The sequence below is a fragment of the Diceros bicornis genome, chromosome 33, assembly GCF_020826845.1.
Source record: "Diceros bicornis minor isolate mBicDic1 chromosome 33, mDicBic1.mat.cur, whole genome shotgun sequence".
NCBI lineage: Eukaryota > Metazoa > Chordata > Mammalia > Perissodactyla > Rhinocerotidae > Diceros > Diceros bicornis.
Genome location: NC_080772.1, coordinates 36,378,339 through 36,404,966, shown reverse-complemented (window position 1 = coordinate 36,404,966; position 26,628 = coordinate 36,378,339). Strand labels below are relative to the sequence as shown.

General features: G+C 40.9%; 1 protein-coding gene across 1 annotated transcript in view; it reads left to right on the top strand.

Annotated features, from left to right (window-relative positions):
- CNGB3 (cyclic nucleotide gated channel subunit beta 3) overlaps positions 1-26,078 on the top strand; it is a 144,353-nt gene extending 118,275 nt beyond the window's left edge. Inside the window, exons 15-18 of the mRNA XM_058529003.1 lie at positions 4,770-4,888; positions 23,061-23,207; positions 23,444-23,618; positions 25,818-26,078. Of these exons, the coding sequence (XP_058384986.1) occupies positions 4,770-4,888; positions 23,061-23,207; positions 23,444-23,618; positions 25,818-26,078 (702 nt within the window). The remainder of the gene's footprint in view (positions 1-4,769; positions 4,889-23,060; positions 23,208-23,443; positions 23,619-25,817) is intronic.
- Positions 26,079-26,628: the final 550 nt, after the last annotated feature.

Sequence of the window (26,628 nt, the reverse complement as noted above, 5' to 3'; positions counted from 1 at the left end):
CAATAAAACTCAATAAATATTTTTGAATACCATGGGCCCGGCACTGTGCTAGGTATAATCAGCAGTGAGCAAAAAAGACGGTTCTTGTCCTCCAGGGGCTTACAGTCTAGTGCGGGGTATTCAATTCACAGTGAACAGCAGAATCACCTGAATTTAGAAGTCTGGGCTTCGTCTCCAGTGATTCAGTTGGTCCGGGAGGAGCCCGCCTATTGATATTTTTTAAAAGCTCCCAGAGGATTCTAAAATGCAGTCCAATTTGAGAATCACTGGCCTGATGAAAGAGACTAAACAACAAATGGAATTAAATAAATGCATAACTCCAAAATGTGCTAGGTGCTATAAAAGGAAAATAGAATTTATCAGGAGTGCGTGTAGTGGCAAAGGCACTTAATTTAAATGGGGGAGTTGAGAAGGAGAGAAGTTGTCTGGTTGTCAGGCACAACCTTTGTGAAAGCTAAAGACAAATAGTTCTGTAGTAAAAAAAGAGGAGAGGATAGCATTTTAGATGAAGCCTTGGAGCCATGAGGCGGGACCGAGCTTGGCACGTTCAAGGAGCAGAAACGAGTGATGGACTGGGATATTAGGGAAAGACAAAGTCAAGCAGAGTGTGAGGTGCTTCAAGGTCTCTGGGTGGAGAAGCAGTGTGCACAGGTGTAGGTCAGTCTAGTCCATTGGAGAGGACAGAACTGGAGGTGGATCTTTGTGAACCAGCATATAATGGAAGCTGACTTCGTGAGAAGCTCGAGAAAAGGTAAGAGAAGAGGACCAAGGCTGTAATTTTGAAGAATACCGATGTTTACGGAGCAGGTCAATGAGGAAGAAGCAGAGAGGGCCGCTGAGAAGGAGCTGTCAGAGGTAGAAGGAAAACGGAGGAGAGATTGTGATATCATGGAAACCAAGAATATGCAATCCCACGGAAATTATTCCAAGCTAAAAGTAGGCAGATCGGTGATACAAAATCATTTTCATTAAAATAGGAAAAACAAGCCACAGCTCACTCTAAGGACCCCTTTAGGGCAGTGGTGCATTTGGAATGACATGGCCCTGATGCGCCAAAATGGCCTTTCAATTTGTTCCAAAAGCAGCAAGGACTGAAAAATGGAGATAACTCATGGAAACTTCAGCACCCATGCCCCGAAGCAGTGCAAGTTCGCTTAACCACGTGTGAAACGCAGAGTGGATGCAACCTTTTCATTTCTAATTTCTTCCTCGTATCACATCCATCACTCAATAATAAAAACAGATCAGTGAACACAAGTGAGAGAAGGCACGAAATAAGTAGGGGGAGAGCAGAAAGGAGAAGACGTGAGATTACAGCCACCTTTCTCTGTTTTTGTTTTTAAGAGGGGATTTAAGTCCTAGTAGATATTGACAGAGATGAGAAATTGTAACTTGACCAGATTTTAGACCGCTGAATTCAGTTTAGTTTTTGCTTATCATTTCCACAAATCACTGTAGGAAAAGGGAAAAAAAAAAAAAAAAACACCTCATGTTTTATTGGAGGTTGCCTAGATAATTGAAGAAATGGCAGAGTTGGGGACTGAGTTTGCTGACCTGCCTAATCCTCGAGATGGCTCCTAAACTGACTGAGTGGGTAGCTTGGACTGCTTCGAAGAGTATTTGGGAATTTTCCCAGGATTAATTTTCAAGAATCAATTTGAGTGTCAATAATGCCCCCACTAGCTTCGGAAATAGCCTTCTTCACAGGAAGCCTGAAAAGTTGAAGTGCTTACTCACTCAGGGTTGCCTCAGTCTACACGAAGCTCTTGAGTTTCTACACTTTCTCCAAATTAGTACATAAACCAGGCACAAGAGCTCGGTTTGATCTTACTTTGCATGTGCTGTCAGACCTTGTTCTCTGAGGAATGTCTACTTCATCTGAATGCTAATTAAACTTGCAGGAAAGGCTTAAATTAGCCTAGAAATATGCAAGAAATACTGAAAGTTTTGGTTCGTTGATTATGCCAGATCTCCTTGGAAAATTATTGAGATGATCATTAAAAAATAATTAAAAGTGCTGAACTGTGTGTAAATCCCCATTACATACCTCTACCTTCAGTCAGTTGCAATAACTGCCTTTGGAAAATCATTCCAGTTCCTTGAGAATCACTTCATGCAAAGAAAAGGGAATATGACCCTGTCCTAATCATTACTTCCTGGAGTATCTCTTGGAAAACTAATTTTCAGGCACTTTCCCTTATTTTTAAAATAACATAGATATTTTACTGGTTTTTAAGAGACCAGTCTTGATATTGGATTCGTGATTAGACATGGTCCATCTGTACATATTCTGTGGAGTCAGTGAGGTAGATGACACAATTATAACAAGATTGGCTGTCATCTGCCAATCTTGTAAGTTTGCTCAAGGAACTTAATGTTTCAAGCCTCTACCACCAATTTTTAAATAAGAATAATGATATCTTTCCTACTTGACCTCACTGGAATTTTTCTGAGTTAGACAAGTTAATATCTTATGAAAATTCTTTGCAATTATAAAGTAGTATGTTCTGATAAAATAAATACAGGAATTAAAATAAGGAGTAATGTAAATATCAGATATTATTATGACTTTTAAAAGTACTGGCAAATGCAGGGGCCGGCCCGTGGCGTAGCGGTTAAGTGCGTGCACCCGGCTGCTGGTGACCTGGGTTCGGATCCCAGGCGCACACCAATGCACCGCTTGTCAGGCCATGCTGTGGTAGCGTCCCACATAAAGTGGAGGAAAATGGGCACAGATGTTAGCCCAGGGCCAGTCTTCCTCAGCAAAAAAAAGAGGAGGATTGGTGTGGATGTTAGCTCAGGGCTGATCTTCCTCACAAAAAAAAAAAAAAAGTACTTGCAAATGCAAGATATTATTATTGGCATTGATATTATGGAAATAACTATAGGACTCATCTGTATTGGAATTTCTACTTTGACCTATATTTAAGAATAAATATATGCTTAATATTCTGCACAATGCAAAATTTAAGCCTACTTCCTGCATTGCTCAGTCAAGAAATGTGCATTCAAGGCTTCCTTTTGTTTCTACTAATTAGTGTTGTGGAGCTTTGGCTAGTCAGTTAAGCCAATCTGTGCCTTTATTTTTCTTTCTGTAAAATGGGAATAATAGTGCTTCCTCTACCTTCCTCATAAAGATAATGGGGAGATAAAGTGAGAGCTTCAGTTTCACAGATGCTAACTAAGAGGTGAATTGTGAAAACTTGAACTCAACCTAACAAGTATAACACAACAATAATGTTCAAGAAAATAACCCTCAGTATTGAAGGACTTCAAAACTTCCCAGAGAACGGTTCAATTCTATTTCCCTCACTCATAAATGAGTATCTATATCACAAGCCCACTTAGCACTGGAACAAAGTGGACATGTCTCAGCCATCGCAGAGCATAAACTATAATCAACCTTGTTTAATCCTGAGCTAATTTTAGTGTATTCTAATCCTTTGAAAATATGGTTAACAAGAATATTTGATTAACTCAAATAACCCAGTCCCCTCCTGAACTGAGTAAGTAAATGTATTACATTCATGCTATATTTTTTATAGCTCAGGGTGATCAAGACTTAACTCATTAAGATATATAGATACTATTATCCAGATAGTTTGCCTAGTATTATGCAAACTGGCTCATTCAGAGTTTAACAGCTTTTCTTGGCCCAAATGTCATTTAGGTCTCTTGTAAGACATTTATTCTTTTTGGATCTTGGAGTGAGAAGATGTGTTCCAAGGGTCCCACAACCACCCACTAGTTTGGTGATTTGCATGACTCAACATAAAGTTATATTTATGGATTAAGATTTATTACAGGAAAGCATACAGTGCAGGAACAGCAAGAAAAAGATATACGTAGGCAAAGACAAGAGAAATCAGGGGTAGGCTTCCTCCATACTTCTGAGAAGGTCACATAGATGCATTCTTCTCTCCAGCTGTGGACCGGAGAGACAAGAGCGAAATATCTCCACCTAGGGAACCCTGTCTGAGTCTCAGGGTCCAGAGTTCTTAAATGGGGCTAGTCACATAGCTACACAACAAGCCATGGTTTAGATTTCAAACTAGATACAAAGTACACATCATAAATCTTTGTGTTTACATTAAACAAAGCTGACAGCCTGGTACAACCTGCCACACTGCCTTAGGCATACAGAATAACACCATTAACCAGTGGCCGTGTGAACATCCCAGGAGTTTAGTTCTCAGGTTTGAACATGGGTCATTGCCCTCGTTCTAAGAGTCCCCAGAGATAAGCAAGAACTGAGTGAAATGACCTGCTGCATTAACGCTTTCCTGTCAATATGGAACAAGAATAACAGCTTAAAGGTCTCATGTGCCGATTATTAAAATCAGACCTCAATGCTATCAGCAGAAGAGTAGAGTTGACCTTTGAATGGCTGTAGCCCATGCTCATTGGATGGACCAAACACCTTCTTCAAAGCATAGCAGTGGTCACCAAAGCCACAGTGAGCATGCTTACAATCAGTTATTTCCTCTACCCATGCCCATTCCTGGAAAAATGTGCTGGCTGAAATGTCTCCACATGTCCAGTGGTGGCATTCCATGCTCACATGTTGGGAAATACCACTTTCCTGATAATTTCCTTCCATGTGATATGTCCAACAGATGTCTGTAACTGCCTCGGGTCTTCAGATAATTACTGTTACATTGATGTTCCTTGCTTCCTTCATTTATGTTTATTCCTCTAGAATAGTTTCTATTTCTCAATTTGGGGAGTAATTGTCAAGCATAAAGTTCCTGTTTACATTTGGCATATAGGGAGAAATTGGCAAGGAAATGTATATCATCAAGCAAGGAGAAGTCCAAGTTCTTGGAGGCCCTGATGGTGCTCAAGTTCTGGTCACCCTGAAAGCCGGGACAGTGTTTGGAGAAATCAGGTATCGGAAAGACACCTCGTAAATATTGACATCTGTCATTTGCCATAAAAGAAAAATCTTAGGTCTTGAATTTCCTGCTCCAATCTAGCAAAGCTTTGCTTGTGCTGAGAGCATTGACAAAATAAGGATTTTACATTTCTGTTTATCCTTTCCTTTCCCAAAAGACTTGGCTCACTCAGCTCTTTAGTCCCAAGATGTAGGTCAGTGCCTGGCATAAGGTAGATGTTCAGTGTATGTTGAATGAATATGCGAATGAAAGAATGAATGAATAGTGAAAGAAGAAGTCGGGGGAGTTAGTTGTTGTCAGGTTGTCAGAAGACTTGAACATCGGGCTAAGACAGCAGTTTTGAGTAGGCGAGTGACAGTGATCAGAGCTGTGGGACCAAATTGCCTGAGTCCAAACCCCAGCTCCAACACTTACGAGCTTTGTTTTCTTGTTACTTGGTCTCTCTGTCCCTCAGTTTCTTCATCTTAATAGCTATCATAATAATAGTACATATCTTAGAAATTTGGTAAATGAGTTAATTCATTAAAAGCACTTAGGACAGTGTCCAGAATCTATTAAAAGCTCAATAAATACTAATTATTGTTATTATCATTTCCTCTTGGCCAGGAGAAGTTAATGCTCCAAGTAAGTCCCCAAGAGTAAGAAAATAGACATCAAATTAAGCATTTTGTGGGATAGATACTTCCATATGCGTTACTGCTTTTAAACTTATTCATTTATCCATCCAACAAACACTTATTGAGTGCCTGGTACATGCTAGACTGTCAGGTGTTGCTCTAAACTCTGGGAATAGACTGTGAAAACAGAAAATGAGATGTTGCCCCTCACAGAGATTACAGGCTTGTGGGGGGAAACTGACAATAAATAATGAGCTAGACAAGATAAATTCACATTGTGATAACTGCTATGGAGGCAAAAACTGTTAGAAAGTGACTGGAGATGCTAATTTAGATACCATGATCAGGGACAAGCTCTCTGAACAGATAGTATTTGACCTGAGACTTGAGAGAGTAAATGGAGCAGCCATCTGGAAACGGGGGAAGAGCGTCCCGTTTGATGGAACGGCAAGGCCTGGCGGTGAGGCAATCTTGTCTGGTTGAAGGACGTGAAGGTCGGCTTGGCTGGAGTTCGGTGAATAAAGGGCACTGTGGGGAGATGAGGCCAAATTGGTGAGCGAGGACCACATTACACATGGGCTTTAGGCCGTGGTAAGGAATTTATACTTTATTCTAAATACAAATAAATGCCAGTGGAGGGTGTTAGGCAAAAGAACGACCATGAATTACAGTTTTGAAAGACCACTCTAGGACCGGCCCCCTGGCTTAGTGGTTAAGTGATCGCGCTCCGCTACTGGCAGCCCGGGTTCGGAACCCCGGGCGTGCACCGACGCACCGCTTCTCCGGCCACGTTGAGGCCGCGTCCCACATACAGCAACTAGAAGGATGTGCAACTATGATATACTACTATCTACTGGGGCTTTGGGGTGAAAAAAGGAGGAGGATTAGCAATAGATGTTAGCTCAGAGCCGGTCTTCCTCAGCAAAAAAAGGAGGATTAGCATGGATGTTAGCTCAGGGCTGAGCTTCCTCACAAAAAAAAAAAAAAAAAAAAGACCACTCGAACAGCCATGTGGAGAAGAAACAGTGGAGGAGCAGGAATCAGAGAAGACCAACGGGAAGTCAGCTGCAGCGGTTCAAGTGGAAGATGATGGAGTCTTGAACCAGGATGCTGGCTCTTAAGGCGAAGAGAAGAGGGCACTGTCAGGCAGTTACTGATACCTTCATTTCACAGTTGAGAAAATTGTAATTCCAAGATGTCAATTATCTTGCCCAGGATAACATAGCTAATAAGTGGAAGGGACAACATTCAAACCTGAGTTTCATGGATCAGAGTCCAGTGATCTCTCCACCACCCCACAGAAGAAAAGAGTTTGTCCAACCACTGATTTCATAGCTGCTAAGAAGTTATCGTCAGGGTTCCGGAGATATGGATCATTTCAGATGACTTTATATATTAGCATAATTAGGGTTTCTTTAGAATGTTGAAGCATGTTATTTCTCTGCTGATAATGTGGCTTCTCTTTTTTATTTTTCCCCCTTGCTTAAGACTATATGAGCACCCCTGAGAGGGTCCTGCTCTGGGACAGTAGTGGAAATATTTCTCAGAATGTCCAAGATCTATGTTCGCTGTTTTCTGTCGCTTCCTTACTGGGAGTCCTTACAAAAGTGATTTAATATTTGAGTGACTTAATCACTATAATCTTCAAGGTCATAAAACATACAACGGTCTAATCTGAAACATTGCAGAAATTAATTAGCTGACCTCTCCCGAGGGTTGAGTACTCCCTGAAGAATAAAGCTTTATAAATACAAGTGTGTTAATTGCTGATGTTATCATCACAGGAGGAAATACTCTAGGAATAGAATCCAGGTGCTTCTGGGTTGCAGCTGAAAGGAATCTTAGATTCTTGACAGCAGCTTCTCAAATAAATCTCCTGTTACTCATTTGGTTTCTAAGGCCAAATTGAAACCAGTAGACCAGACAAGCTCTCAACTTGCTCAATAGTCTGGTTAATTCAAGCAAAAGGGAGCTTTTTGCCTTGATTCTCTTCTTGTCTGTGGTTGAGGAGAAACAGGACGCCTCTGCCCCTTCCAGATGCCCACAGGCTTCACAGACCCACAGCTGTCACAGGCCCCTGGAGCTCAGTTATTTATTCCAGTGATGGAGGCAGGCCTGCCAAACATCTAGATACTGGAAAGAGCTAGGAATCGTGTTTACTACTCAAAAATGCTGTGACCTGTGTTAAAATGAGCCAAATCGGCAGTATCATGTAGCTTTTTAGAGGGCGTTCTTTTTTCTTAGGAAAAAGTAAGAAAGAAAATAATTGAGGGCTTTCAAGGACATTATATGTTAATCCAAAAGAACAAAGCCCCGACTAAAATATAGATTTACAGCCTGTCATGGAGAAAAGCCAGACCACATTTCCAATTAACATCTGAAGAGTGCAGACACCCCATTTTTAAAAGAGAGACCCAGGGACCACCTTTTGGGCTTTTCTGCTGTTTTCCTACATGTACGTTCAGTGCCAAGTCTTATTCACCAAATGTGTTTAACCACTTCCTCTCCTCCCCCTGCATCTGTGAAAAGCGCACTTTTTTTGAAACACATCTGAATTTTCACCCTTGGTATTGCTCTTATGATTTCAATAGGATTCCCCACTGGTTTTATCTCCCTTTGGAATGTTCTCACCCTGGAAAATGCCTACTCACCCTTCAAGACTCAATTCAAATGTCACCTCTCTGAGGCCACCTCTAACTCCCCCCAAAACAACCAGTTGCTCCCTGTTCTGTGCTTCTGTAGTATTCCATCCATGACTTTACTATAGTAGTTACAACTGATTTATAATTAATTTGTTCAGATGGATCTCCCCAACAGACTCAGCTATTAAAATATAAAAACCAGAACTTTCCATCTTTATGTCACCAGCAGCTATATAAAAACTGTACAACGAATATTGATTTTCATTGATATCCTCCTTCCCTTCAAAAGTAATTTGCAGGTGCTATATGGCATTTTTTAATTAATTAAATAGCTAATTGCGATTTGATAAAAACAACAGAAAATTATATTCAGAACCCCCTTAGAGCATAATGTGATGTTCCTCAGAGAACGCCATGTATGGCACGGTGCCAGCCACGAGGGCACAGTGGTGAACAAGAAACAATTTCTCCCATCAAGGGCCTTGGAAGAGTGAGACAAAGAAACAAAAGATCTCAATACCAGGTGATTCTATGCACAGATGGCATCCAGGGATGAGAGTACATGCGGGATGTTACAGAGTACAAAGACTTCACAAGGACCGATGTGTCTTTTGGATTTGGCGATTACTTGAGGTTATTTGGGAACTGAAGGCAGACCTTTTAGCACTCTTCAGATGAGGTGTGGAGACAATGATGTGTGCACACAGGTGAATCTGGGTAGCCCCGACTGTGGGGTATGTAAGGGATTATTCACACAATGCCTGTGGTGGGTGAAATGGTGGCCCCCACAAAGATATGCCCATGCCCTAACTCTTGGAACATGTAAATGTGACCTTATTTAGAAATAAAGGGTCTTTACAGATACAATTAAGTTAAAGATCTCAAGATGATGTCATTCTGGCTTATCTGGATGGGCCCTAAATCCAATGACAAGTGTCCTCACATGAGACAGAAGAGGAGAAGACACGCAGACACAGGGAGCAGAGGGGAAGGCCATGTGAAGAACAAGGCAGAAATCGGAGCTATGCAGCCACAGCCAAGGAACTCATGGAGCCACCAGAAGCTGGAAGAAGCAAGAAAGATCTTCCCTCGAGTCCTCAGAGGGATCACAGCCCTGCCAACACCTTGGTTTTCAACTCCGGCCTCCAGAACTGTGAGAAAATAAATTTCTGTTGTAGGTCATTGGTTGTGTGGTAATTTGTTACAGCAGACCTAGGAAACTAATACAATAACCAAACTCTTTAAATTGTTAACATTTGAAATTTCAATGGAAAAAAAAACGCATGCTTACGCCTCCCTTTATTCGCCCTGGCTCTCTACTCCACTCTACATGGCCAGTCCATCTCCAAGACCTGTAATTTCCCCTCCTAGGTGTGTCTGCAGTCATTTGCCTCCTACCTTCTCCATTACCCCACTTTGGTCCAGACCGCCTCCATCTCTCACTGGACAGCCACAGAGCCCTGCTCCCAGTCTCCACTCCAATAACAGCATCCTCCACAATCTAGTCTCTACTCTGCATCCAGAGGGATCTTTCAGAAACGCGGATATGATCACACCACTGCCCTCCTGCTTAAAACCATTCGATGCTTTCACACTGCTCTTAGGAATCAGAACACAGTTCTTATCCTGACCTGCATGATCCTGCAGAGTCTCGCCCCTGCTACCTCTCTCCTTCAGGTTGCCCTCCACTCCCCACGCTCTCTAAGACTTCGGTTCCTTAAATGTGCCACTCCATCCAGCCATGAGGACTTCTTTGCACCTGCTGTCACCTCTGCCCAGATACTTTTCCCACCCCTTTACCTAATCTCAACTTCTTTCAGAACTTCCTTGATTCTCCACTGTAGGGACCTCCTAGGTCTCCTTGCTGTATGCTCTGGTTGGACTATATTCCTTTCTTTTGGAGCATTTATCTTGTAATTATACTCTCCTTGGTGCATGTATTTCTTCCATGTCTTTCTTCCTCACTAAATGGTAAGCATGGGACTCTTACATATGTCTGTGCCAATTGCACTCTGCACTGGGATGTCCAGTGAGGGGCTGGGAGGGCTGGAATCCGGCCTGCACCCACCCTGAGCCAAGAGCCCTGTTGGGGTGGTCTCCCTCATGCACAAGGTCCATTTACTTTGCAAAAGGGAGTATTTTTCTGGCCAAGCTTTGTGCCTACAGGGCTGCATGTGCCAGAGAGGTGACTTTCTTCTATTTTGCACAAAGACACAGGCTCCTAGGGACCCTGGCAGACACCACATCTGGTCTGTTCTGCACTCAATCCCCCGCCCTTGGGGCAATGCCTGGCCCACATAAGTGCCTACCAAACAGTTATTGAATAAATAAGTGAATGTAATTATCTTTCTATCTTTGCAAATGTACTAATACATGTTCATTTTTGTCGTGAATATGCATATTCAGCCTTGTGCCCTTTTTGTCAGTTTTTTTGTGTGTGTGTGAGGAGATCAGCCCTGTGCTAACAGGCCTCTTTTTTTGCTGAGGAAGACTGGCCCTGGGCTAACATCGGTGCCCATCTTCCTCCACTTTACATGGGACGCTGCCACCACATGGCCTGACAAGCAACGCGTCGGTGCGTGCCCGGGATCCGAACCGGTGAACACCGGGCCGCAGCAGCGGAGCGCACGCACTTAACCGCTTGCGCCACCGGGCTGGCCCCTGTCAGTTTTCATTAAGAATAGCACTGCTATGTTTATCTTTGTACAATTACTTTGCTGTTGTTTATTTCTTTGAGGTTTATTCCCAAGAGTGAAAGAACTAAGTCAAAAGGTAGAAACATTTCTATACCTCTTGTAATATATGAGCAGATTATTTCCCAGAAAAATTGAACCAATTTACAACACACCATGCAAAGTAGAGCTGTTTTTCCCTAGCATCACTGATGTTACTTTATTATTCTCATTGGTTTCGCATTTTGATAGGTTGTTTTCATTTGCATTTCTCTACATAGTGCCTAGAAAATAATAGGTCCTCAATAAATGTTTGGTCAATGAATGAATTTCTTATGGGCCTGTTTATTTCCATGAATGTGATCATTTACTTTCTGCATTTCTTTCTTTGTTCACCACCCTTTTCTCACCATGTATAATAAGTTATTACATGGAATTTAGGCATTGATGTATCTTTACATGTTTTAGGTAGTCTGGTTTTCATTTAAAATATTTAAGTTCTGACTTTTCATGGGTTGTATTTGTCAAATCACCCATTCTGCAAATTTTTTTTAATATTTACTTTATAACATTGTAAAAAGGACAAATATTTTGAAAAATAATTTTAAACCTCTTTTTTCCCTCCAAACAATGTTTGCCTATTTCTCCTGAACACTCAGTTTTTAAAATGGGAGTATCAAGGGAGATTTCTAGTTCTTTGGACTATTTTAATTCCATATTCTTACTGTTCATCAGAATAACTCTGTTATTCCCCTCCCACCCCACCCCCACCACCTTTCCTATAAGACAGAAATAATAGATACATTAGAAATGTGAGTGAGGGTAAGAAGATTGATTAATATTGAAGGAGAAAACTCTTCATTTCCATTTTTTTTTCCTATCTCAAACCTGTGAACACTACATGTGTTAAAAATATATATTTGCATTTTCACTACGTCTTTTGTGTACAGTGTCTTTGATTGTGTAGCACCTGTTTCTTAGCGCAAGAAGCAAACCTCATCTAAGTTTCACAGTATTCCTGTGAGCAAATACATTATTGGTACCATTATCTAAACATATATTCGAATATTTAGGACTCCTCCTAAAGTAACGTTATGCGGTGTCTCTAATTCTATAACAACTGAGGTTCTTTCCCCCCATTTGGAAGAGCAGAGCGGGAATGAAGATTCTGTCAGACCTCGGCATCGCTTATCACGCAAGCCTTTCTGGCTTGCTTTCTTATTTTTCCTAATGTCCAGGGCAAATCTGTATCATTAAAACAACAACAATGACTTCATTAGCAGCACTAGAGTTAGAATGTAAAGAAAAGACCCCTTGACTCAAATTTGAGTCTCAGTGATGAAACTCAGAAGTATTTGTTCTTGAATAAGTCGCCTTGCTGATTCCGGACCTCAGTTTCCATGTCAGTAAGTACAGGAAAGAACCTACCTCTCCTGATTGACGTGGTCATTAATATCTGGCATTCTTAGCTATTTTGACTCCAAAGAAACATTTAGTTAAGCTAGTGTATCAGTTTGTTTGGTACAGTATTGTCTAGCCGGAGTATCACAGCCCAGGATTTTCCTGGGCATTGGAAGGGATATAAATAAGCAGAGCAGGGAATAAAATGTACATGTTATTTTTTGCTTCCTCTCTCCTACTTTAGAATTTTTACCTAGGCTCTTCATTGTTCATCCACTTCCTCTAAGGCCAAGTCGACTCTGAAATCGAGACCTGCTTGGGGGAAAGGGGGTGACATGTTTTGTATCTGTGAAATCTAAACTCTCTGACTCTGATAAAAATCCACGCATGCAGATTTTCCTCAAACTATTTTACAAAAAAAATTCCAGGTTCCCATGTGTTTGCCTTGCAGTAGTTTTATGAACATCAAAGTCTCTGCAAAGAGCAAGTAGCCTGGGCAGAGGTGACTCTGGGACAACCTCTCCTATTGGCTCCCACAAAAGTCTTCTTAGAATTTATTTTTAGTGAAGTGGTAAAAATTGTCAGACAACAAAGTGTTCTCCAATAACATTGAAAAGAATAAAAGAATATCTCAGAAAAAGTCCACCCAGGTGATCTAACCTCACGGCCTCCAGCATAATCCAGTTGGAAATTTGCTTAATGAGGACAGATATTTGAAGTTTTAATCTCTCACTCGGCATTGGATGTGATACTCTTTCCATTGGTAGTATTCAGAGTTAGTTTTATTTCTATTCTAGGAAATAATTCCACAGGAAAAAAATGCTTTTAGACTAGAAACTTCTTTATTTTAGGAAACATTCTCATTTTTCACAGTTATCAAAGCATTAATCATTCTGAATTGTGTTTCAGAAGTCTGTCTAGGTTTGCATTCCAACTCCACAACTTATGAGCTGTGTGACTCAGCAAGTTACTCAGCGGAGATTTCATTTCTTAGTATCTATGTACGTGTAAATATATATGTGTGTATCACATGCATAGTGTGCATATATGTATATACGTATATGTGTGTATGTAATCTCTGTGTTGCTATTTATCCTGACTTTTACAGAGCTTTGCACATACAGGCCCTCTCACACTGAATATACCTTCTCTCTCTGACATTTACACAACTGCTTTCATTCACTTATCCATCTTTGGCACTCCAGCACTGTGATGGTTAATTTTAGGACACTAGGCTAGGGGATGCCCAGGTAGCTGATAAAACATTATTTCTGAGAGTGTCTGTGAGAGTGTTCTGGGAAGAGAATAGCATTTGAATCAGTGGACCGAGTAAAGATCGCCCTCACCGATGCCAACAGGATCATCCAATCTGCTGAGGGCCTGAACAGAACAAAATGGTGGAGGAAGGGCAAATTCACTCTCTGCTTGCCCTGAGATATCCGTCTTCTGCCCTCGGACATCAGACATCAGCATTCCTGGTTCTCGGGCTTTGGGACCCAGGCCTGGACTTGTACCGTGGGTTTCTCCCTTCTCTTCTCAGGCCTTTGGGCTCAGACCTGAATTACACCACCAGCTTTCCTGGTCCTCCAGCCTGCAGATGGCAGACTGTGGGACTTCTCGGCCTCCATAACCACAGGGGCCAATTCCTATAATAAATCTCTCTCCCTGTATATATATGTGTAGACCTGCATATACCCTATTGGTTCTGTTTTTCTGGAGAACCCTAAGTAATACAAAGTTACTACACTTATTGTTACTTGTTACGGTTACATAACACAAATTAGGGTTTAAAAATTCTCAGCCAGGAATTTTACCTAATAGCACCTTCTTCATAATTAAATATCAAGAGCCTATAAATACTTATTTTTCCCTAAAGAAATAAGAAATAAGAGACCTATAGTAGGTACTAAAAGATGATCTTGTTTCCTGAAAGAGAGATTAAGTAACCTGCTCAGAAATACACTTAATAAATGGTAGAGTTATCCAGTTCCAAAGTCTGTATTTTCTCCACAAAACCACCCCATGTTTTAATAATTCTCCTTCTGCCCTATTTCACCTCTGTGCTGAATACATGGTAGGCACTTTATAAATCACGGTAGGCATGGTAGGCATTTATGTGATTGGAGTGAAAATCAGAAAGGTCCTCAAGTTATTGCCTAAGGTCACAGCAAACAGAGGTGGATCTAGAATTAGAACGCATTCCTTTGTTTCCTGGGCCATTGCTCTGTTTGCTATTTTTTGACCCAGGGACACTTACCATTAACCTCAGCTATTTTTCCTCCAGCACGTGCTCTTTCAAAAGCTCTGCACAGGGTCGGGAGTATTTAGGGATCTTCTTACTAAGCTATTTAATGAGTGAAACTTTCCATTGGTGGAATGCTAGAGAAGCATTTTGTGGACAGGAGGGAGAAAAAAGATGCTATTTTAAACATTGCTGAGAGAGTTTGGGCAAAATCCATCTGGCAGACAGACTATTTCTTCCGTTCAAAAACTCATCAAGCACTCCACACGTGTAACCTGTAGGCAAGTTTAATTAAAGCTTGAGAAATCTGAAAATAACCTGACATTTAACTATGTTATTTCCGTTCTGCTCTCACAGTCTGACACACACAGAGACATCCTCAGGTCCAAATTACTCTCCGCAATGCCATCTCGTCCTGCCTATCTCCTGGATTACCCCGTGTCCAAGGCTGCAGGGATGAGAATGAAATAGGCTCATCCAATCATCCTTCAAATAGTAACACTCATCCCACAGAGAGATAGGTAGGAAGATAGATAGGAAGTTGGGTAGATGAATGACTGAAGAGATGATTGTGATGATTGATAGGTAGATGGAGTAAAACTCATTTCTCTTATTGAAAAAAAAAGATGGAAGCAGAGCTTATCCTGGGGAGAACCTCAGGAAAGAACTAAAAAGTAAGTGATTTTCATCATGGAGCGAGAAATTTAACATGTGAAATCACTGAGCAAAATAAGTAGGCATTCATTCACAAAAATTAACTCAAAATGGATCAAAGACCTGAAGGTGAGACCTGAAACTATAAAACTCATAGAAGAAAATATAGGCAACACACTATTTGACATTGGTTTTAAAGGAATCTTTTCGGATGACATGCCTACCCAGACTAGGGAAACTAAAGAAAAAATAAACAAGTGGGACTTTATCAGATTAAAGAGCTTTTATAAGACAAATGAAACCAGAATCAAGATGAACAAACAACCAACCAGCTGGGAGAGAATATTTGCAAAACATACATCTGACAAGGGGTTGATCTCCATAATATATAAAGAACTCACACAATTGAACAACAAAAAAACAAACAACCCGATCAAAAAATGGGCAGAGGAAATGAACAGACACTTCTCCAAGGAAGATATACAGATGGCCAATAGGCACATGCAAAGATGCTCAACATCACTAATCATCAGGGAAATGCAAATCAAAACAACACTAAGATACCACCTCACGCCCGTTAGAATGGCTATAATCACCAAGACAAAAAACAACAAATGTTGGAGAGGATGTGGAGAAACAGGAACCCTCATACACAGCTGGTGGGAATGCAAATTGGTGCAGCCTCTATGGAAAACGGTATGGAGATTCCTCAAAGAATTAAAAATAGAGATGCCCTATGATCCAGCCATCCCACTACTGGGAATCTATCCAACGCACCTGAAATCAACAATCCAAAGAGGCTTATGCACCCCTATGTTCATTGCAGCATTATTCACCATAGCCAAGAAGTGGAAGCAACCTAAGTGTCCCTCGACTGACGATTGGATTAAGAAAATGTGGTATATATATACAATGGAATACTACTCAGCCATAAAAAAAGACAAAATCGTCCCATTTGCAACAACATGGATGGGCCTGGAGCGTATTATGTTAAGTGAAATAAGCCAGAAAGAGAAAGACAAACACTGTATGATCTCACTCATATGTGGAATATAAACCAACACATGGACAGAGAAAACTGGACTGTGGTTACCCGGGCAGTGGGGGTGGGGGGTGGGCACAAGGGGTGAAGGGAGTCATATATGGGGTGATGGACAAACAAAAATGTGCAACCCAAAATTTCACAATGTTAGAAACCATTAAAACATCAATAAAAAAAAAAAATAAGTAGGCATTAACATGGTCAACATTTATAGATTCCAAGTTTATACTTTCTGTCTTGGAGGAATAATTTCTGAAGTGGCCTGGATGGTCCTGGACCCAAGTTTAGCATCACGTGCAGCTAAGAGGCCTTACCTGATGCCTTAAGGTGGCCTTACATTAGGGTTTTTTCCTCCTCTTTTTCTGCCTTTTCTGATTTTAATTGAGCATTTTATATGATTCCATTTTCTCTCCTTTCTTAGCATATCAAGTACACTTATTTTCAAAAAATTTTAGTGGTTACCCAAGAGTTTGCAATATGCATTTTAAATTAATCCAAATCTGGGCCGGCCCCATGGCTTAGCGGTTAAGTGTGAGCGCTCCGCTACTGGCGGCCCGGGTTCGGATCCCGGGCGTGCACCGACGCACCGCTTCTCCAGCCATGCTGAGGCCGGGTCCCACATACAGCAACTAGAAGGATGTGCAACTATGACATACAACTATCTGCTGGGGCTTTGGGGGAAAAAGGAGGAAGATTGGCAATAGATGTTAGCTCAGAGCTGGTCTTCCTCAGAAAAAAAAATTAAAAAAATAAAAAAATAAATTAATCCAAGTCTACCTTTACATAACACTATAGCATTTCACATGTGTGCAGGACCCTTATAACAGAGTAGTCCCAATTCTTCCCTACCAGCCCTTAAGACATTAATGTCATACATTTCACTTGTCCATATGCCATAATCACCCAATGCATTGTTGCTTTATCATTTAAAGTTGTCTTTTAGATAACTAAGAGTAAGAAAAACAAAAGATTTCAGTTTTATTTTACCTCTATTTGTTTCTTCTCCAGCGTTCTTCCATTCTTTATGTAGACCTGAGTTTCTTACCTGTATAATTTTCCTTCTTCCTGAAGAACTTCTTTCAATACTTCTTGCAGAGTAGGTCTGCTAATGATGAAATACCTCAGTTTTTGTTTTTCTGATAAAGTCTTTGTCTCTCCTTCACTTTGGAAAGATAATTTCACTGCACACAGAATTCTAGGTTGGTGGTTTTGTTTCTTTATAGTTCACTCTACTCTCTTCTTACTTGTGTGGTTTCTGATGAAAAGTCTTCTATAAATCTTCTCCTTGTTCCTCTATAGATAAGGTATTTCCCTGCCCTCTGGTTCCTTTCACGATTTTCTCTTTGTCTTTGGTCTCAATTTGAATATGATATGCCTAGGAATCGTATTTTTGGTATTTATTCTGCTTGGTATTCTCTGAGCTTCCTGGATCTGTGGTTTGGTGTTATTAATTTTGGAAAGTTCTTGGCCATTATTACATCAAGTATTTCTTCTCCTCCACTCTCTCATTTTTCTTTTTCTAGTATTCCAATTGTTGTTGTTGTTAGTGCCTTCAAGTCAATTCTGACTCCTAGCGACCCTGTGTACAGCAGACCAGAACCCCACACGGTCTTTTTGCACCATCCTCTCACCTTCCAACACTAAATCAGACAATGTTTTCCTGTTATTCACAGAGTTCTCATGGTCAATTTTTTGGAAGTGGGTAACCAGATCCTTCTTCCTGGTCTGTCTGAGTCTGGAAGTGCCCCTGAAACCTGTCCACCATGGGTGACCCTGCTGATATTTGAAATACTGGTGTCATAGCTTTCAGCATCACAGCAACATGCAGCCACCACAGTATGACAACCGACAGATAGGTGGTGTGGTTCCCTGACCAGGAAATGAACTCAGGTTGCAGAAGTGAGAGCACCAGATCTTAACCACTAGAGCACCAGGGCTGGGTAGTATTCCAATTACACATATTTTATACCTTTTGCAATGTTTGGTTTCACATGCAAGAAACCTAGAAGCCACCATTCCATCCTAACAACAAGTAAAGCTGAACAGACTGAAAAATAAACAACTCTTCTTGGATCTATAAGAGAGGGGAGAACAGAAGGCAAGCCACTGCCCCCAAGATTGGAGAGACTGACAGGCAAATACAGGGAACTGCAGCTTACCCGAGCAGAGATTCACGGGCAGAAACCACTGCAAGAACCAGTGCCCGGGTCGGGAAACCTGAACTGAAACTGACTCTGAGAGTTAAAACCTCCAGGGGGACCCAGTCATGGGAGGGGCCTGCACAATATTGAGATTTACCTCTGGGAGCTCGACTAAGTTCCCACAGTAAATATCAGAGAAAAATCCCCTTGTGCTTCTGGTGGTGGGAGGGGAAGAGGAACCATTTTGAAATACACCAGAGCACTGTGTTCTTCCTAATAAGATCTGCCCTCAGAAGAAACTAGTTAACCAGAGCCTAACCTGCTGGGGTACTGTTGGAGTCTAATGGACCTGGGGGAAGGGAAGTACCCAACTCCAGTCCATACTAACCATCCTGTCCCACCTAAGGGGGAGGAAAAACCTAAGAAGCGTTGGTGAAGTTCACAGTCCAGAGGCATGGGCTCACCAAAGGACTGAGATGTAATCATAGGACTACAGAATATTTCCTCTCCCCTACACTTCACCACCACATCACTAAAGGACTGTTTATAGCAGTTTCTTTCACCCAGTACATCATATCCAGCAATCAAGGAAAAATTACAAGGCATACCAAAAGGCAAAAAACACAATTTGAAGAGACAGAGCAAGCGTCAGAAACAGACATGGCAGAGATGTTGGAATTATCAGATCAGAAATTTAAAACAACTATGATTAATATGCTAGGGGCTCTAATGGACAAAGCAGATGGTATGTAAGAACAGATAAGCAGTGTAAGCAGAGATAGAAATCCTAAGAAAAAGTTAAAAAGAAATGCTAGAGATGAAAAAACACTGTAACAGAAATGAAGAATGCCTTTGATGGGCTTAGCAGACTGGATATGGCTGAGGAAAGACTCTCTGAGCTAGAGGATATATCAATAGAATCCTCAACAACAGAAAAGCAAGAGAACAAAGACTGACAAAAACAGAACAGAATATCCAAGGACTGTGGGACAACTACAAAAGATGTAACATATGCATAATGGGAGTATCAGAAGGAGAAGAAAGAGAGAAAGGAACAAAAAAATATTTGAAACAATAATGACTGAGAATTTCTACAAATTAATGTCAGACATCAAACCACAGATCCAGTAAGCTCATAACACCAAGCAGAGTAAATGCCAAAAGAACTACACCTCAGCATATCATTTTCAAATTATGGAAAAATCAAAGATAAAGAAAAAATCCTGAAAGAAGCCAGAGGAAAAGAACACCTTATCTGTAGAGGAACAAAGATAAGAATTACATCCAACTTCCAGAAACCATTCAAGTAAGAAGAGAGTGGAGTGAAGTATTTAATTTGAGAGAACAAAACCACCAACTTAGAATTCTGTACCCTATGAAATTATCCTTCAAAGGTGAAGGAGAAATAAAGATGTTCTCAAACAAAAATTGAGGGAATTTGTTGCCAGGAGACCTGCCTTGCAAAAAATATTTTAAAATATTCTTTAGAGGGGCCGGCCCCGTGGCCTGGCGGTTAGGTGTGCGCGCTCCGCTGCTGGCGGCCCGGGTTCGCATCCCGGGCGCGCACCGACGCACCGCTTCTCCGGCCATGCTGAGGCCGCGTCCCACATACAGCAACTAGAAGGATGTGCAGCTATGACATACAACTACCTACTGGGGCTTTAAGGGGAAAAAAAATGAATAAATAAAATATTTAAAAAAATATATATATTCTTTAGAGAGAAAGAAAATAATATAGATCAGAAACTCAGATCTCTATAAACAAAGGAATAGCATCTAAGAAGGAATAAGTGAAAGTAAAATAAAAACTTTCATTTTTCTCATTCTTAATTGATCTAACAGACAACAGTTTGTTCAAAATAATAATAGCAACGATGTATTTGATTATGTATGCTTATATATATATCATATATGTGATGCTTGTATTTTTTGAAATTGTCCCACAGTTCTTGATGTCCTGTTCTTTTCTTTTTTTTTTTCCATTCTTTTTTTCTCTTTGCATTTCAGTTTGGAAACTTTCTGTTGACCTATTCTCAAGCTCATCTATTCTTTTCTTGGCCCTGTCCAGTCTACTGATGAGTGCATCAAAGCCATTCTTCATTTCTGCTACAGTGTTTTTGATGTCTTAACTAGTCCTTTTGAATGTGTCTTAGAATTTTTCTCTCTCTGCTTACATTACCCATCTGTTCTTGTATAATGTCTACTTTTTCCATTAGATCCCTTAACATATTGCTCATATTTATTTTTAATTCTCTGTGTGATAATTCCAACATCTGTGTCATATCTCAGTCTGGTTCTAATGCTTTCTTTGTCTCTTCAGACTGTATTTTTCTTTCTTGGCTTTCAGTGTGCTTTGGAATTTTTTGTTGAAATCTGTAGGTGATGTACTGGGTAGTAGGAACTGAGATAAATAGGTCTTCAGTGTGAGGTTTTCTGTTAATCTGGCTAAGGAGTTGGGCAGTATTTAATGTTTTGCTGTAGCTGTAGGTGCGAAAGCTTTCAAATTTCTCTAGTGCCTTTGTTCTCCCCTGCTGACTTGGGCCTTCCCTAAGTACTCCTCCTCCTCAAAGTCTGCATCTTGCAGCTATAATCCGCTCTTATTATACTGGAGCCCCCTTGGTATGCTGATAAGGTGTAGGGAAGATCTATAATCTTACGACTAACTGTCAGTCTTTCAGTGGACCTGTGTCCCTGGGATGTGACCTTCACAAGTGTTCCTAGCTTTTCATCCCCCTTAGGTAAGACAGGAAGGCTAGAGGGGCCTGGGGTGGGAGAAATGCCCTTCCTCCAGGTGGGATAAGCCTCTGGTAGTCTTTTTCTCTGGATAGTAGGCCTTTGTTATGGAGAACAAATAAGCTCTGGGTGTATTTTACAACAACAATCATGCCTTTCCACTGTCAGAGCCACAAGCAAGATCCTTCTTGGCTCTTAACCATGAGAACGTGGTGGGGTTCTTCAAGGTAAAACCCATAAAAGTATCAGTGTCCCCATAACTGTGGCCCCCAGGAGCATCTCACTTTCTTGATAGTCCACTCTCAGCCTACAGCAGTTTGTCAAAATCACCCTTTAAGTGTTCCTACCAGTTATGGCTCCAAGGGCTTCTGTTCCAGGTAAGGCAGGTCTCGCCGTGGCTTCCTGGATTCACCTGTCTCTCCAGATTTGGGGGAGTTTTACCCTGAAACCTCAGTTCTCTGATGGGTCCAAGAAAAGTCATTGGTTTTCAGTTTGTTCAGCTTTTTCTTGTTGTAATTTTGGGAATGACAACATCCATGTCAGAGCTGAAACCCTATGTTAGTTTTTTACAATTAACAGCCAGTTGGAATGTTCCCTTTACCACAAGGAACATTGTTCCCTTTTCTAACAATAGTCGGAAAACGTGCACATTGTCTAATATAAATCTTCAGACGTAGGACCCGTGCCCCTTGTCACGCCTCATTGCCCCCGAAGGCAGGGTGGTGGAAGTGTGAATATTCATATCGCCAGGATGTTTTCTCTGCCCTTTTCACCCCTTGAGATCGCGTTCTTATTAATGTGAGCCTTTTTTCTCCATTTCTGACTGATTGACTCCAAGAGATTCAATCTATTGTGTTATCTTCTCAATGCAGAGCCTGCAGTGTTTTTTTAAATATTTGAAATGTGTTTTTTATTGTCTTGGTTTTAAATACCAACCCTTATTTTCCAAATTATTGGTGAATGATAGAATTTTTATCCATTTGTTTTATTCATTCATGTGTTCATTTATTTGTTGACTATTCGTTGGTCACTTCCCAAATGCAAAATGCCTAGCTATGTCCCTGAGAGATATAAAGCCCTGAATTCTCTGACATTCTGAGTGGGAAGTTGTATGTGAATGACTAGACTACAGAGCAGTTCATGATATTGAGAAACAAGATGATTTGGGAGTGAAGTAGGGGAAGAGATTGAATTCACCAGATGTAACCAGGGCATCATAAGATTTGATTTCAGAGCTGTATCAGTCGGAGCCCAGGCAGGAAACAGAAGTACACTCAAGCAACGTAACTAAGAAAACTTTAGTAAAGGAATTATTGACGAAGTGAAGGAAAGTCTAAGAGTTCCCCGAAAAGGGATGGCGATGCATCCTGAAGCTAGCAAGAGCAAGGGAGCTGTGCCCACAGCGAGGCCTGAAGGGAACAAGGGGAGGACACATTACCAGAACCCAGAGAGAGCTGTGGGAGGTGTGCTTCTAAGAGATGGCCGCATGACAGGAGCTGTGGATGTTGGCAGAGAACTGCAGCCACTGCTCACCGAAGGCCTGGCAGGGAAAGAATGAGGGAATAAATGCTCCAACCCCACTCTCCTCCTGCTTTCCGACTTCCTACTGGTAATTCCCATTGGCTGAACCCAAATGAAAGTCAGAGGGCAAGCCCACAGAGATCAGCTTCCTGAGGAGCAAAGAGGATGGGGAAGGATGACAGGTGAATCTAGGGGAGCAAATGGAGACACCCAATCCAAAGAGATTCTGAGCTTCTGGAGTCTGGGATGAAGAATCTCATGGGCACTGATGGCGACCAGTCCTTAATCTGAGGTGAGAGAGACAAAACATGTTGAAAACTGTTGCCGCTTCTATTGCCACCACATCTTGACTCTCTCCACACAATCACCTGAACTCTCACCTCCAGGGGATGATCTCTGAAGCAGTATAAATGGTTATCATATTTGATATCTATTTTTTCAGAGATTTTGGTAGAGGAAGAGTGAAACTCGTGGCAAAGCTTCACTTTTCTCTTTTACAGCCTTCTGGCTGCAAGAGGAGGAAACCGTCGAACCGCCAACGTGGTGGCCCATGGGTTTGCCAATCTCTTAACTCTGGACAAGAAGACCCTCCAAAAAATTCTAGTGCATTATCCAGATTCTGAAAAGCTCCTCATGAAGAAAGCCAGGTACAACCTTTAAAACCTCTTTAGAGAGGAGTTGGTTTTACTTTGTAAAATCTGAGAGGAGAACTGTATTTTGATGGCAGTGATCAAGTTTCTCTCTGAGATTCACTTAACAAACAACTGTTTATACAGTTATCCATTGAAAACCTCACAGATTAGGAGAAACAACAGTATTTCTGGGAGGTTTTTCCAGAACTCTCACAGCGTTGTCTAAAATGGCCTTTCTCTCCTGCCCACAGAGTGCTTCTAAAGAAAAAGGGTCCGGCCGCGGAGGCAACCCCTCCAAGAAAAGGACTTGCCCTTCTCTTCCCTCCAAAACCAGAGACCCCCAAAATGTTTAAAGCTCTCCTTGGAGGCACAGAAAAACCAGATCTCTCAAGACTACTCAAATTGAAGAGAGAACAAACCATTCAGGTATGTGAATGGCAGGGTGAATGGAGGCCTGTAACGGAGAGACCACTGGACTCAGTGTACCCAGACAGGCTCCTCCTTTAATTCCATTTCAGACACTGGGATAATTTGGATTCATCTAATGCAAATAATTACTACTTTATATATAGCACTTATTATTACTTAAACTGTATCCACATATATAACCACATTTAATCTCATGGGTTTATTATAGATGATTTTAATATAAACGTATGTATAAATACAGTTGACCCTCATTATTTGTGGATTCTATATTTGCAAATCTGCCTACTCACTAAAATGTATTTGTAACCTCAAAATCAATACTCATAGTGCTTTTGTGGTCATTTACAGACGTATGTGTGAGCAGAGCAGTAAAAAATTTAAGTTGCCCGATGCTCATGTTCCCAGCTGAGGTGAGCAAGAGATGCTCTCCCTTCTTATTTCCGCCCTCACACTGTCAACAAGTGACCTTTCATGGTCTATTTAACTGCTATGTTTTGTGCATTTTTGTTTCTTTTTTTATCCGCTGTTAAAAATGGCCCCTAAGCCTAGCGCTGAAGTGCTGTCTAGAGTTCCTGAGTGCAGAAACGCTCTGCTGTGCCTTTCAGAGAAAACACATGTGTTAGGTAAGCTTCTTTCAAGCATGAGCTATAGTGCTGCTGGCCGTGAGTTCCATGTAATGAATCAACAATATATGTTAAGTAAGTGTCTCTAAACAGAAATACATATGAAACAAGGTTACGTATTGACCACTTGACAAAAATGTTGTGGCCAGAGGCTCGTTGGAACCTAATCCTGCATTACTCCTAAGAGCAATGGTTCAGTATTTGCTAATTCAGTGCCCGTGGCAGCTTTATAGAACAAAACCACCATGAATAATGAGAATCAATTGTATATATATATGCCTATAAATATATAACATATTTTACCAATAAGCCAGTAAACATTTTCACAAATAATCAATTATGTATCACAAATGTTCAAAGCCAGAAGTGACCTCATAGATTTCATTCAAGCCCTTCATGTTATAGATGAAGAAATGGAGATCCAGATCAATCTATTTGGATAAGATCACAATCAGTGACAGAGCAAAAACTATTTCTCAGGTGTCCAGACTTTCAGGACTACACCGAGCTGCCTCCCAATTCCTAGAAATGTCAAAAAACTCAAATGTTATTGTTTTTCTCTCTTTTTTTCCCATATATTTTTATTCTCATAATAAGCCTATGAGGGCAGATACTGAGAAACAAAACAGGGAGTCATGTTTTCTGAATCTACTCATTATGTTATCTCTAAAACTAAAAGAAATGGGTAGCTGTGGATCTTTCAGAAAATTGGTAGAGCAAATATTATATATTTTATAATTTAGCCACACTCAAGAGACTGAAACTTGCCTCTTCCTTTCCCACACACACAACACTGTGGTGAAATTTAAGGATACGGTGTAAACCAAGTGTCTCATTTACATCAGCGTAGAAATAGTAACTTGTGTAAAAGATGTATGGGGGTAAAGAAATACATAAGTCAGCATGTTAAGTAAGGTTCTCGACTTTGTATGTGCACATTCACACCTTGTATAAGCCTCTCTCAAATGGATCCCAAGCTCACCAGTAAAGAGCATGGTATGTTTTTTACTATGAAATTTCTACAGATGATACTAAACACAAAAGGTTCTAAAACTATAGCTGAGGCACCCGTGGGATGAAGGGAGAAGATTGTACGAGGCAAGAGATGTAAGTTTCTCCCTGAGGTTCTCCCACATACCTAGGCAGGAGGGAAACTATGCTTTTTATAGTATTTTTATGATATTTGGTTAATACTTTTTTATTAAAAAAATAAATATTTAAAATTTCATCTTCATAAAATAAATAAATATTTAAAAAGCAGAAGCAAAGAGTCTTGAGCACCAAGTCTAATAATTCAGAGAGCGTGAGAACCAATAGGAAGAGGGTTCTGTGGCGGGGACAAACTGTAGTCTAGACTAACACCATCAGTCAAATGTGACGGCTCAGCCCAGTTCTGCAGAACATCTGAAACATAGTCAAATGATAGTCGAATGCAGTCATGCAGACATGATTCCCATATCAACTTAATTCAGTCTGTGGTGGTGGGGATCCTTAGCCACTGTGTATTAATCAAAAGACTCCAATGTCCTTGATGATGATTTCAGTGCCAATTCTTTGTAACTGCTTCTTTCAGAAAAAAAGTGAAAATTCCGAAGGAGGAGCGGGTAGAGAAAAAGAAGGTGAAGATAAAGGAAGAGAGTCGGCAGAGAAACCACTGGACAGATCCGAACAGACAGCAAGTTCTGTCACAGCAGAGGAAACGCCCCAGCCGACTAGCAGGGCAGCTTTACCCAGAGAAAGTAGCCATCAATCACTCATCATCAGCATGGCTCCTTCTGCGGAGGCCGGGGAAGAGGTTCTGACGATTGAGGTCAAAGTAAAGGCTAAGCAATAAATGCTTGATTATCTTTAGGTCTAATCTAGCTAGTTCCCAAAGCGATTGTACCCAAGATTGTAGCTTAAATTAATGAGAGGAAAAGCCCTTGCCAGGACCCTTGAGAAACTATAGGCAAATCCCTAGCTTGGTTTCTAGGACTTATCTGAGACTGTGATCTTAGCAGTGGTAATAGGAAGATTATTAAAAAACCATCCCTATTCTCTGTTGTCATTAGCTTTATGCAGTTCATATTTCTCCTTATTGTATGTATAGGGTCTTTTTTCCTTCTGTTCTTTCTTGATGGTGTTTCTTCCCTCCATTTTGATTAGCTTGGTCTTGGCTTTAAAGTAATTCACCAACCTTTTCTCTTAAATCTTTGTGTGTATGTTAAAGTCTTGTATGGCACTGTTTGTCCTGGTTAAATGTTCTTTGTACATGAATATTATCTCTTACTTGTAAGGGAGTGTGAGATTTTAATAAAATGTCAAAAGTCAGGTGATTTGCATTCAAACAAGGGTGATGAGTGACTCAAATATCAAATCAACCCAGCAGCTGGGACTAAAAGGAA